Source organism: Phyllobates terribilis, unplaced genomic scaffold (genome assembly GCF_046119375.1).
Source record: "Phyllobates terribilis strain yellow unplaced genomic scaffold, ASM4611937v1 Scaffold_2__4_contigs__length_985480577, whole genome shotgun sequence".
Classification (NCBI taxonomy): Eukaryota; Metazoa; Chordata; class Amphibia; order Anura; family Dendrobatidae; genus Phyllobates; species Phyllobates terribilis.
In genome coordinates, this window is record NW_027362762.1 from 702,808,052 (window position 1) to 702,820,596 (window position 12,545).

General features: G+C 41.6%; 1 protein-coding gene across 4 annotated transcripts in view; it reads left to right on the forward strand.

Moving 5' to 3' along the window:
- CSDE1 (cold shock domain containing E1) overlaps positions 1–1,418 on the forward strand; it is a 58,269-nt gene extending 56,851 nt beyond the window's left edge. For all 4 annotated transcript variants that reach the window (XM_073667129.1, XM_073667132.1, XM_073667130.1 and 1 more), the window contains one exon: positions 21–1,418. In XM_073667129.1, the coding sequence (XP_073523230.1) occupies positions 21–68 (48 nt within the window). In that variant the 3' untranslated portion in view covers positions 69–1,418. The remainder of the gene's footprint in view (positions 1–20) is intronic.
- The last annotated feature ends 11,127 nt before the right edge of the window (positions 1,419–12,545 follow it).

A 12,545-nucleotide genomic window follows, 5' to 3' on the forward strand; every position in this document is an offset into this window, starting at 1 on the left:
TTTCCTCATTGCTTTCACAGGGATTCGGCATAGAGCGAAAGATCCGTCAAGCTGGTGTCATCGACTAATTTACTTTTGCTTTTTTTTTCCCCCATCTGGTAAAGCACATTACCTAATCAAGTATGATCAAATTGTGGGATATTTTTGAAGAGCAAAATCTATTTGCACCCCCAAGAAAATGTGTTCTGTAAAAGTTACATCCGTTTTAAAATAAATAAAAATTCCATCTTGCACTCGTCAGGAAAATCCTGAACAAATCCTTTTTAAACTATGCGCATTTGCAAGTGAGGAGTTAAGATGGAGCCTTTGTTCTTTTTTTTTTTTTTTGTATGTTTTTTATTTTTGTTCTTAAGAAGCTTGATTTGAGTTTTGCATCTTAAAGTAACAATTTTTTTTCCCCTTACCCACTCCCATCTTCCCCTTTTCATATCCAATATAATAATTCATGACTTTACCCTTCAAAGCTTTGTACTTGATACTGTTTAGTATATATTCTACCTCCGATAGTTGCAAACTTTGATTTGATTTTATTTTCCCTATCCATCTGTCAGAGGACCACATAGTAATGGTGGAATATATTCTATTCAGCCACTCATTTTCTTCATCTAATGACAGCCAAATGTTTTGCGTTTTTTTTTTTTGTTTTTTTTATATATCAGATTTGAATATTTTAATTCAAATGTATGAACGAAAGCTGTTAGATTCTAAAAGCATTTTATTTGCTTTGTTCATTTTTTTTTTTTTGTAAGCAAGTGACTTTGGAAATGCAGATATCCGCAAAGGTGACATGTGCCATCAGTGTGAAGCTTAAAAAAAAGATTTGAAAACGCAGTTTTTGTTTTTGTGTTCTCGCTGCTCAGACACAGCAGCTTCGAAATGTAGAAATTCAAAAGGAAGAAAATGTGCCTGAACTGTGTGGTTAATTTCTATTTCTCTCCATTTTTTTTTTTTTTTAATCCTTTGTTCCTAGAAGTTTACAGGAACTGCTCATTATACGGTTATTAATTGCATTGCTGTATGCATCAAGGTAAATAAGAACTTGATACCTTTTTTTTACCTGCCACTACCTGAAGCAGGCTGCCCACTCTCACCCATGGGTAGTCCTTTTCTCTCTTCTTTTTTTTTTTTCTTCTTGCCTACTGTTAGGTAATTTATTTCCTAAGTGTTAACCAGGAAGATCAAGAACTTTTTTTTTTTTTTTTTTCTGGGTTGATGGAAGAGTAATTGGCATTTGTTCCTTCTTCCTTTTTTCTTTTCTTTTTTTTTTTTTTTTTTCCCTTCACCCCTCTTTGATTTCTGGTAACTTATGTTGAAGACTTCTTACATTTGTAAAAACAAAACTTGGCTCTGATATTTTTTTTTTCTGTTTAATGGCGAAAAAAATGAAATGAAAAATAGAATAAAGTTTTACCAATTAATTTTGACATAATGTCTTCCTTTTCGTGAAAAAGGTTTGAACTGAAAATAGTTAATTCTCAAATGTATCTATTTATCCATCTATAAAAAGTATTTTCCCAATAAGCATTGCTTCTTGGGAAGTTTTCACAAATCCACTTGAAGCTTTTCCAAGCTCTCAATTCCTTATCATTTAGAATTCCTTCAAACACATCATCTCTCATAAGCTCTCTGATGTGAGGACCAACAAATACCCCTCCCTTCAGTTTTGCTGGTGACGTGCAGGAGAATTTCTGTGAAATGTACTGGAACCCTTGTGAATTTGTCTTTGCCATGGCTTTCACAAAGTTTTTAATCAATCCCAACTTTATATGTAGTGGAGGAAGAAAGATTTTTGTTGGAGCAACTAAAGGATTATGCTGTACATTGTGTCTAGCTGAAGCATAGATGTTTCTCTGTCCCCAATCACGTCGAACATAATGCTCTACTGTATTTCTACTGTCCCATAAACACAAGAAGCAACAAAATTTTGTGAAACCTCCTTGTATTCCCATTAGCAGACCAATCACTTTCAAATCTCCACTGATATTCCATTGATGATGCTTATATTGTATAGCAGGGGTCCTCAAACTTTTTAAACAGGGGGCCAGTTCACGGTCCCTCAGACCATTGGAGGGCCGGAATATAGTTTTTAAAAAAAACTATGAACAAATTCCTATGCACACTGCACATATCTTATTTTGAAGTAAAAAAAAAAAAAACAATACAGGAACAAATACAATATTTAAAATGAAGAACAAGTAAAGTTAAATCAACCGGTATTTCACTAGGTAGGTAACTGTACCCAATAGGCAGCATAGGTCCCCAATAGGCAGGTAAATGTCCCAAATAGGCAGGCTCCCCCCCCCCCTTATAATGCCCCATGCAGGATGTCCCTTTCCCCCCATATCATGCCCCATGCAGGATGTCACCCCCCATATTATACCCCTTGCAGGATGTCACCCTCCATATAATGACCTATGCCTCCATACATTAAAACAAAAAAAAAAAAATCCAATACTCACCTCATTTCTCACTTGCTGCCGCTGCTCTACTCTGGTCTGGACTCCAGTGTCGCGGCGGCGTTGTCCTGCTATGCGCTGCCTGTGACGGCACTCGGGAGGGAGCGGTGTAAAGACGTCACCGCACCCTCTGACCTGAGACGTCACAGGAAGCGCAGAGCAGGAAGACAGCGGATCTGCAGAGGCACGGGGAGAAGTAAGTATCTGCCTGTTGGGGCCCTGAGCCAGCAGGGGGAAGGGCGGGCAATGGCACCGCTCTCCTCTCCTCCGCCCATTGCCCGGCGGGCCGGATAAAAGTCCTCCGTGGGCCGCAGTTTGAGGACCCCTGTTGTATAGCATCCAAAACAACTGACAGATTTTCATAACTTTCCTTTAGATGACATGAGTGAGCAATAAGGAGTAATGGTTTCATATTTCCATTGTGAAGCAACACTGCTTTCAAACTTCTCTGGGATGAGTCAATAAACAATCGCCAATCTGCAACAAAATACTCTTGATTTAGTTCTTCAAAGGCCATTCACATTGTTACAGTACACCATTGGTCCATCAACTGTGAAAAATTGTGTTACACTGTTATTTCTGTTTCGGTAATAACACACTTTGACATCATCATGAAGAAGATTCTTCTGTTTCAACTTAGATGCAAGAAGATCGGCTTTATCTTTTGATAATGACAGGTCTCTGCTGACATCATTTAACTCATGTTGAGTAAAGCGTTCCGGCTGCTCCATCAGGTACATACTCATCTTGACTTGAGGTCTCCATGCCTTCGCTAGTAGCTTCAGCTCCATATTCTACGTCAATTTCATCCAATCCAGACAACTGTGGTACAGGAACTGGCAAGGTATCATCAAGTGGAACTGGCCTAATTGCAGATTCAAGTTCAGGGTAATTAATCTTATGATTGTTCTTTGTAGAAAAGCCCTTCAGTTTGACAACACAAAAGTAGCAATCATCACTATGATTTTTGGCTTCGCCAAATCATGGGAACAGCAAATGGCATAGCCACTTTCCTCATACTCAACCAGTAACGAAGACCATTTGAACAACTTGAGCATACCACATGAGGGGCACAGCTTTTGTCTTGATCACCAAGTGGACAGTTAACCCCTTAAGCCCCGAGGGTGGTTTGCACGTTAATGACCAGGCCAATTTTTACAATTCTGACCACTGTCACTTTATGAGGTAATTACTTTGGAACGCTTCAACGGATCCCCCTGATTCTGAGATTATTTTTTCGTGACATATTGTACTTCATGATTGTGGTAAAATTTCTTCGATATCACTTGCGTTTATTTGTGAAAAAAACGGAAATTTGGCGAAAATTTTGCAATTTTCAAAATTTGAATTTTTATGCCCTTAAATCAGAGAGATATGTCACACAAAAGAGTTAATAAATAACATTTCCCACATGTCTACTTTACATCAGCACAAGTTTGGAACCAAAATTTTTTTTTTGTTAGGGAGCTATAAGGGTTAAAAGTTGACCAGCGATTTCTCATTTTTCCAACAAAATTTACAAAACCATTTTTTTTAGGGACCACATCACATTTGAAGTCACTTTGAGAGGTCTTTATGACAGAAAATACCCAAAAGTGACACCATTCTAAAAACTGCACTCCTCAAGGTGCTCAAAACCACATTCAAGAACTTAATTAACCCTTCAGGTGCTTCACAGGAATTTTTTGAATGTGGAAGAAAAAAATGAACATTTAACTTTTTTCACAAAAATGTTACTTTAGACCCATTTTTTTTTATTTTCACAGAGGTAACAAGAAAAAATGGACCCCAAAATTTGTTGTGCAATTTCCCCTGGGCACGCAGATACCCAATATGTGGGGAAAAAACACTGTTTGGGCGCACGGCAGGGCTCGGAAGGGAAGGAGCGCCATTTGACTTTTTGATTGTAAAATTTGCTTGAATAATTAGCGGACGCCATGTTGTGTTTGGAGAGCCCCTGTGTGCCCAAACATTGGAGCTCCCCCACAAGTGACCCCATTTTGGAAACTAGACCCCCCAAGGCACCTATCTAGATGCATAGTAAGCACTTGGAACCCCCAGGTGCTTCACAAATTGATTCGTAAAAATGAAAAAGTGAAAAAAAAAACACTTTTTCATATTTATGAATCAATTTGTGAAGCACCTGGGGGTTCCAAGTGCTCACTATGCATCTAGATAGGTGCCTTGGGGGGTCTAGTTTCCAAAATGGAGTCACTTGTGGGGGAGCTCCAATGTTTGGGCACACAGGGGCTCTCCAAACGCATCATGATGTCCGCTAACAATTTGAGCCGACAATTTGTTAGCGGATACCATGTTGCATTTGGAGAGTCCCTGTGTGCCCAAACATTGGAGCTCCCCCACAAGTGACCCCATTTTGGAAACTAGACCCCCCAAGGCACCTATCTTGATGCATAGTGAGCACTTGGAACCCCCAGGTGTTTCACAAATTGATTCATAAATATGAAAGTGTTTTTTTTTTCCACTTTTTCATATTTATGAATCAATTTGTGAAGCACCTGGGGGTTCCAAGTGCTCACTATGCATCTAGATAGGTGCCTTGGGGGGTCTAGTTTCCAAAATGGGGTCACTTGTGGGGGAGCTCCAATGTTTGTGCACGCAGTAGCTCTCCAAACGCAACATGGCGTCCGCTAACAATTTGAGCCGATTTTCCATTCAATTTGCTAGCGGACACCATGTCGCGTTTGGAGAGCCCCTGTGTGCCCAAACTTTGGAGCTCCCCCCACAAGTGACCCCATTTTGGAAACTATACCCCTCAAGGATTTTATTAAGGTGTATAGTGAACATTTTGAACCCAGAGGTACGACACAGAATGTGTTTACATTAGGTCATCATATTGAATAAGTTGTCATTAGTCTTGAGCGCAAGTGCTCGCTACTTGAGTTTGCATCGGGTACTCAGGTATGCACCATGTACAGCGTGTGCTCGAGTGACATGCTCGAGTCCCTGCTCCGCATGTTTCACGGTTATTAGACACCCAAAAAAAAACGTGGGGATCGCTCGTGCATGGCAGGCAATCCCCGTAAAGTTTTTTTGGGCCGCGAAGCATATGGGGCAGAGACTCGAGCATGTCACTCAAATACCCACGATACTCAATGCATACCAGAGCACCCGATGCAAACTCAAGTAGCGAGCACTTGCGCTCAACACTAGTCGCCATATCGTCATCTTTTTTCTTACTTTTGAAAAAAATCCCAACCCCATCACAACCCTAACCCCAACCCCAGCCCTAACCCTAGCCCAATCCTAACCCAAGAGTTTATTTTTGACGCCGTTCCTCGTGCGGTATAAGTGATTAGACGACTTTATTCTTCGGGTCGGTGTGATTACAGCAATACCAGAATCATATGGGGTTTTTATGACTGACAGCTGTCACACACAAAAAGACGCATTTTTTGTAAAATCTAGTTTTTGCATCGCCATATTTTGAGAGCTATAATTTTTCCAGATTTTGGCAGACAGTCATGTGACGGCTCGTTTTTTGCGGGATGAGTTGACGTGATTATTGGTGCCATTTTCAGGCACGTGACATTTTTTGATCACTTTCTATTCCGATTTTTGGGAGGCAGAATAAACAAAAACCAACAATTCAGGAATTTTTTTTTTTTTTTTTATTCTGTTCCGCGTGTGGTAAAAGTGATAAGGCAGCTTTATTCTTCGGGTCAGTACGTTTACAGCGGTACCACATTTATATCGTTTTTCTATGTTTTGCACTTTTACATAATAAAAGCAATTTTATAGAAAAAAATATTTTTTAGCATAGCTTTATTCTGAGAGCTATAACTTTTTTATTTTTCGGCTGATGGATCTGTATGTCAGCTTGTTTTTTGCGGGACGAGATGACGTTTTTAGCGGTACCATTTTTATTTATATTCGTCTTTTTGATCGCGTGTTATTCCATTTTTTTGTTTGGCGGTATGGTGATAAAGCATTGTTTTTTGCTTCGTTTTTTTTTTTTTTTTTTTTTTACCGTGTTCACTGAAGGGGTTAACTAGTGGGACAGTTTTATAGGTCAGGTTGTTCCGGACGCGGCGATACCAAATGTGTACTTTTATTGTTTTTTTTGTTTTTTTTTATAATAATTATTGATGGGTACATTATATTTTTATTTTTGGTGGATTATTTTATTTATTTTTTTTATATTTTTGCAATTTTTTTTTTTTTTTTTTTTTTTTTTTTCACTTACTGACAGTTTTTATACTTTATTACTTTGTCCCACTCTGGGACTTTCACTTTTTTTTCTCTGATCGCCTGCATGGCACAGGAATGCAGCACCATCCCTGTGTCATACAGGCTATCAGCGCTGCACAGTGACAAGATTGTTTGGAGATGCACTGCGCATGTCCAAACAATCTTCCTGCTGTCTGGTGACCCGGATGTTGTCATGACGACATCGGGTCGTCATGGCAACACCCGGGAAGCCTTTGCAGACAGCGCTGGAAGCCGGAAGAGGAGGTGAGTATCTGCGATCACCTCCCCTTCGATCGCAGCATCACAGGGGTTAATGTGCTGGGAGCGGTGCAGGACCGCTCCCTGCACATTGTCACAGCTGACACCCGGTACTATCAGCTGACATCCGGCGGCGATCGCGCCCGCACAGCCTGTGTGCGCGCGCGATCGCGATGACGTACTAATACGGGTCTGGCTCTTAAGTCCCAGGGCACAGATGCGTATTAGTACGTCAGATGTTATTAAGGGTTAAAGTACATCTGGTACATCATTTTAATATCATGAGTGATTGAGCGTACTTGGCCTGTTGGTGTAAAAGAACCCCACACAGCAGAATCTGTCCGGATGATTGATACACTGTCGGGGCATTTTTCTCCTTTAAATCAGATCAAACAGTAGAGTAAGTTCAGTTCAATGGTGACAAACTCAAAAAAAAAAAAAAATGGAATGAGTCGGTATGTAGCTAATTCCCAGAGATTATAGAGGCAACTTGTATTTAGAAGTGATTTTACTGTAGGTAATCTAGTAGATAACTACACTGCTCAAAAAAAATAAAGGGAACACTTAACAGAATATAACTCCCAAGTAAATCAAACTTCTGTGAAATCAAACTGTCCACTAAGGAAGCAACACTGATTGACAATCAATTTCACATGCTGTTGTGCAAATGGAATAGACAATAGATGGAAATTATTGGCAATTATCAAGACACACTCAATAAAGGAGTGGTTCTGCAGGTGGGGACCACAGACCACATCTAAGTACCAATGCTTTCTAGCTGATATTTTGGTCACTTTTGAATGTTGGTTGTGCTTTCACACTCGTGGTAGCATGAGACGGACTCTACAACCCAGAGAAGTTGCTCAAGTAGTGCAGCTCATCCAGGATGGCACATCAATGCGAGCTGTGGCAAGAAGGTTTGCTGTGTCTGTCAGCGTAGTGTCCAGAGGCTGGAGGCGCTACCAGGAGACGTGGAGGTGGCCATAGGAGGGCAACAACCCAGCAGCAGTACCGCTACCTCCGCCTTTGTGCAAGGAGGAGCACTGCCAGAGCCCCTGCAAAATGACCTCCAGCAGGCCACAAATGTGCATGTGTCTGCACAAACGGTTAGAAACTGACTTTGAGGGCCCGATGTCCACAAATGGGGGTTGTGCTCGCAGCCCAACACCATGCAGGACGCTTTGCATTTGGCACCAGGATTGGCAAAGTCGCCACTGGTGCCCTGTACTCTTCACAGATGAAAGCAGGTTCACACTGAGCACGTGACAGAGTCTGGAGACGCCATGGAGAGCGATCTGCCTGCAACATCCTTCAGCATGACCGGTTTGGCAGTGGGTCAGTAATGGTGTGGGGTGGCATTTCTTTGGAGGGCCGCACAGCCCTCCATGTGCTCGCCAGAGGAAGTATCGAGATGAGACCATATGCTGGTGCGGTTGGCCCTGGGTTCCTCCTCATGCAGGACAATGCCAGACCTCATGTGGCTGGAGTGTGTCAGCAGTTCCTGCAAGATGAAGGCATTGAAGCGATGTACTGGCCCGCCCGTTCCCCAGACCTTAACCAGATTGAGCACATCTGGGACATCATGTCTCACTCCATCCACCAACGTCACGTTGCACCACAGACTGTCCAGGAGTTGGGGGATGCTTTAGTCCAGGTCTGGGAGGAGATCCCACAGGAGACCATCCGCAACGTCATCAGGAGCATGCCCAGGCATTGTAGGGAGGTCATACACAATACTGAGCTTCATTTTGACTTGTTTTAAGGACATGACATCAAAGTTGGATCAGCCTGTAGTGTGTTTTTCCACTTTAATTTTGGGGGTGACTCCAAATCCAGGCCTCCATTGGTTAATAAATTTGATGTCCATTGATGATTTTTGTGTGATTTTGTTGTCAGCACATTCAACTTTGTACAGAACAAAGTATTCAATGAGAATATTTCATTCATTCAGATCTAGCATGTGTTACTTGAGTGTTCCCTTTATTTTTTTGAGCAATGTATATACAGGTGGTGAGGTAAAGGGGTCAGCCTATTCCTTACAGTTGAACAGTGTGATATTGGCTGCTTTCAGGTTCTCTCTCTGTGGAGACCCTCACTCAGTTACACCTCAGTGTAAGAGGCCTGTCTCCTGTCACAGTCTCACATACCAGTCCTTGCTGCCATCACCATCCTTTTCTGACTGACTCAAATCTTACCACCTCCTAACAGCTCCTGTGACTTTCCGAGAAGAACGTAATAACAAAAATGCTTCTATATCAGAAACTTTATGTGATAGAGCAAAACTTAGCATATTTCTGGAATCGGCACATCAAACTCCATAAAACAGACATATTACCTTTGCTGGTGATTTTTTTTGTGTTGACCAGTGTAATAGGACTGCCCATTCTTCTATGTGAAGCTGAATGCACCATGGGGCAAAGACACAATAGTACAATAAATAAACTTTGTTGGGCTTAGTCTATATATTAATAAGTATGCCTTTACTGTGCTTTGTGAAAAATTATGCGGTTCTGGGGCGAATATTTAATCGAAATACAAAAATTATATACTGAACACTGGCCTGTTCAAAAGATTCTTCTTGAAGTCACAGAATACACGACTACATTTTAAGTGTGGAGATGTCTATATGCGGCTTTTAATAAGGATTGTAGTGCATTTGCATCATCTCCAAAATGGCTGCAAGAAGATGAATAAGAGGCTATGCTGGAGCTGGACTCCTGTGCATCTGGCCATACTCTAGAAAGAATGCAGGTTCTGTGTGAAAGTGACTGATGTGAACAAAAAAATATCCTGTAGTGTTGTGAAAAAAGTCATCTCTCTGGTGATAAAGCTGCACCATAGAGCATATGGGTACACAGTCACTTTTACTGCCAACAGGCGGGCAATACTTTGCATCGGCATGGCTGTAAAATCTGTCCATGGAGTTCTGTCCAATTCCTTACATGTTCGGTGACATTGGTGATCTCAGTGGACTCTCAGTACAAAATGACTGTTCAAACCAAGCACAGGTGCTCGGTTCACTCTTGCCATGGTTAAAGGGGACACCTTAAGTCTTTTTCTTTAATCATGTATTTCAGGCAAAGAATGATTTTTTGCAACTGGGTTTTATTAAAAATGTTGCGTGCTGCAGAATGAGGACTGAGAATCAATCAGTGAAAATATTATGATAGTCTTAAAGGAGAGTTTGTAGATCCATTATGGCTTTCCAGGCATCTTTTAGCTGTTTGCCCACATCAAAGCTGAATGTAGAGTGGAAAGGAGTCAGCAATTGGGAATCATTAAAAGCTTTGTTTGTACAAACATTATTAACCTCAAGATACAAGTGAGGAAAAAGGGGGTGGGGTGAAGGGGGTCACTTTTGGAGACATTTTAACAGGTCCGTGTGGCTTCCCACCTACTTGTTTTTGTTTCTGCCATTTGGCTTCTGTAATTCCAGAGGTACTAATCAACAAAGAGGGCGAAGGAGGTGCACTAAACTGTCTTCTACCCTTGGTTTCAATAGTCCTTTTGTGCTGTCCTACTCTTTGAACCTTTTTAAGAATTTTGACAAGAAGACATAACCCACTCTTAAGGTTCAGTCAAAGCTTAGTGTAGGAGAGCGCAAAGGTTTTTGGGCATGCTAGGAGTGTTTGGAACAGCTGGAGAAACCCCGATTTAGGATACTCTCCAATATCCTCAGTATTTGTCTACTCAGGACATTTCTCCAACTCTTCTATGCAAATTGCCTCTTCAGAGAGAAAGAGGACTTGTACTCTAGAGCGCCACCTATTGGAAGCCACAATCCTACAAATCACAATCGACCCTTTTACGAGTCGTGCAATATGACTTGGGATAAAAGCTAAATTAGGATCTCAATTTGCAGACACGGTGTTTCGGGCTGTTGGCCCTCGTCAGTGCAAAGTATGAGAACTGATTTGGCTAGATGAGAGGCTCTGGAATGAGGTCTAAGGGGTAGTGTTTCTCCTTATGGAGAGTGACACACCAGCTCTGGCATGTCAAGGTAAGGAGGCTTATTCGCCATGCAATACTCCTCTGGGAAATTTAAAGCTGTTTTTATACTTTGCCCTTAAAGATAGCCTTGTCATTATAATGCTCCTGAATAAAAAATAAAGTCTTTATTTTTACCACTAAATGTTGCCAACGTCTGAACAGGCCACCATAGCTGGCAGACCCTAGGGTCATAACTTGATCTTAGATTGCCATGGCAACCATCAGGACTATTCAATCACGATCTCGGACTGCCAATGGGGCAACATCGGGGTCAGTGCCAACACTGATTGTGACTGATGCAGCATGATGTCAGTTATAGTGTGCAGTAGGGGTGGGGAACCTTTTTTCTGCCAGTGACCATTTTGATAGTATAAATATCATTCAGGTGCCGTACAAAATTATCAACTTGAAATTTACCCTGCTATATTTGGTCAAACAATTAACTCACTGCTAAAGTGATGGCTGGAGATTAGTGTTGAGCACGTATGTTCTATTAACCCTTTCGCAGAGTACGCTCGGGCCGAGCTCCGAGTATTTACAGCTGCTCGGTGATGTGTTTGAATCGCTCCCGTGTGCATGATTTGCAACTGTTTGACTGCTTTATTACATGTGAGGAATGTCTATTTCTTACATATTCCTCACATGTAATAAAGCTGTCAAACAGTTGCAAATCATGCACACGGGAGCGATTTAACCTCATCACCGAGCAGCTATAAATACTCGGAGCTCGGCCCCAGCATACTCGGACAGAACATACTCGCTCAACCTACTGGAGATGCTTTTCTTTGGTGCGGCTGTGATGTTAGGTGATAATGATGATACAACTCACAACTGCTTTTCTAGGTTTGCATCGGTCTGGAGCGTAAGTGACTCTTTGCCTATGAATTTTGAAAATAACTCAGAGCAGGGCACATACATCATGGAGGGGCTGGGCACATACACGTCACTGGATGGTCTGGGGCACTGGCCAGCATCAGGATGCAACCCTTCATGGCGTGGGTGGCAGAATTCTACAATGACCGCTGTGTGCTCATCACGCTGTGACTGGAGCAATTAAAGGGCTGACAAAACGTGGCCGCTGACCCGAGCACTGCTGTTCCCGGGAATCTGCCCGGGGGCTGCAACTGGTCCGTGTGTCGGAGGTTCCCCACCCCTGGGTGAAAATGCAGCAGCTTTTGGCTGTAAACCATCAGTAGATGTTATCCAATTATATCTAAGGTCAGTAAAAAAACGTATTGGTGGTCACTAAGGGGGTTAAATACATTGCATTAATAAATGCACTGCTAAAAAAAATTAATAACGGGAACACTAAAATACCAAATCCTAAATATCACAATTAAATATTCCAGTTGCAAATCTTTATTCATTACATAGTAGAATGCGTTGAGAACAATAAAACATAAAAATGATCAATGTAAATCAAAATTAATATCCTATGGAGGTCTGGAATTGGAATGATACTCAAAATCACAGTGTAAAATCAAATTACAGGCTGATCCAACTTCAGTGGAAATGCCTCAAGACAAGGAAATGATGCTCAGTAGTGTGTGTGGCCTCCACATGCCTGTATGACCTCCCTACAACGCCTGAGAATGCTCCTGATGAGGTGGTGGATGTTCTCCTGAGGGATCT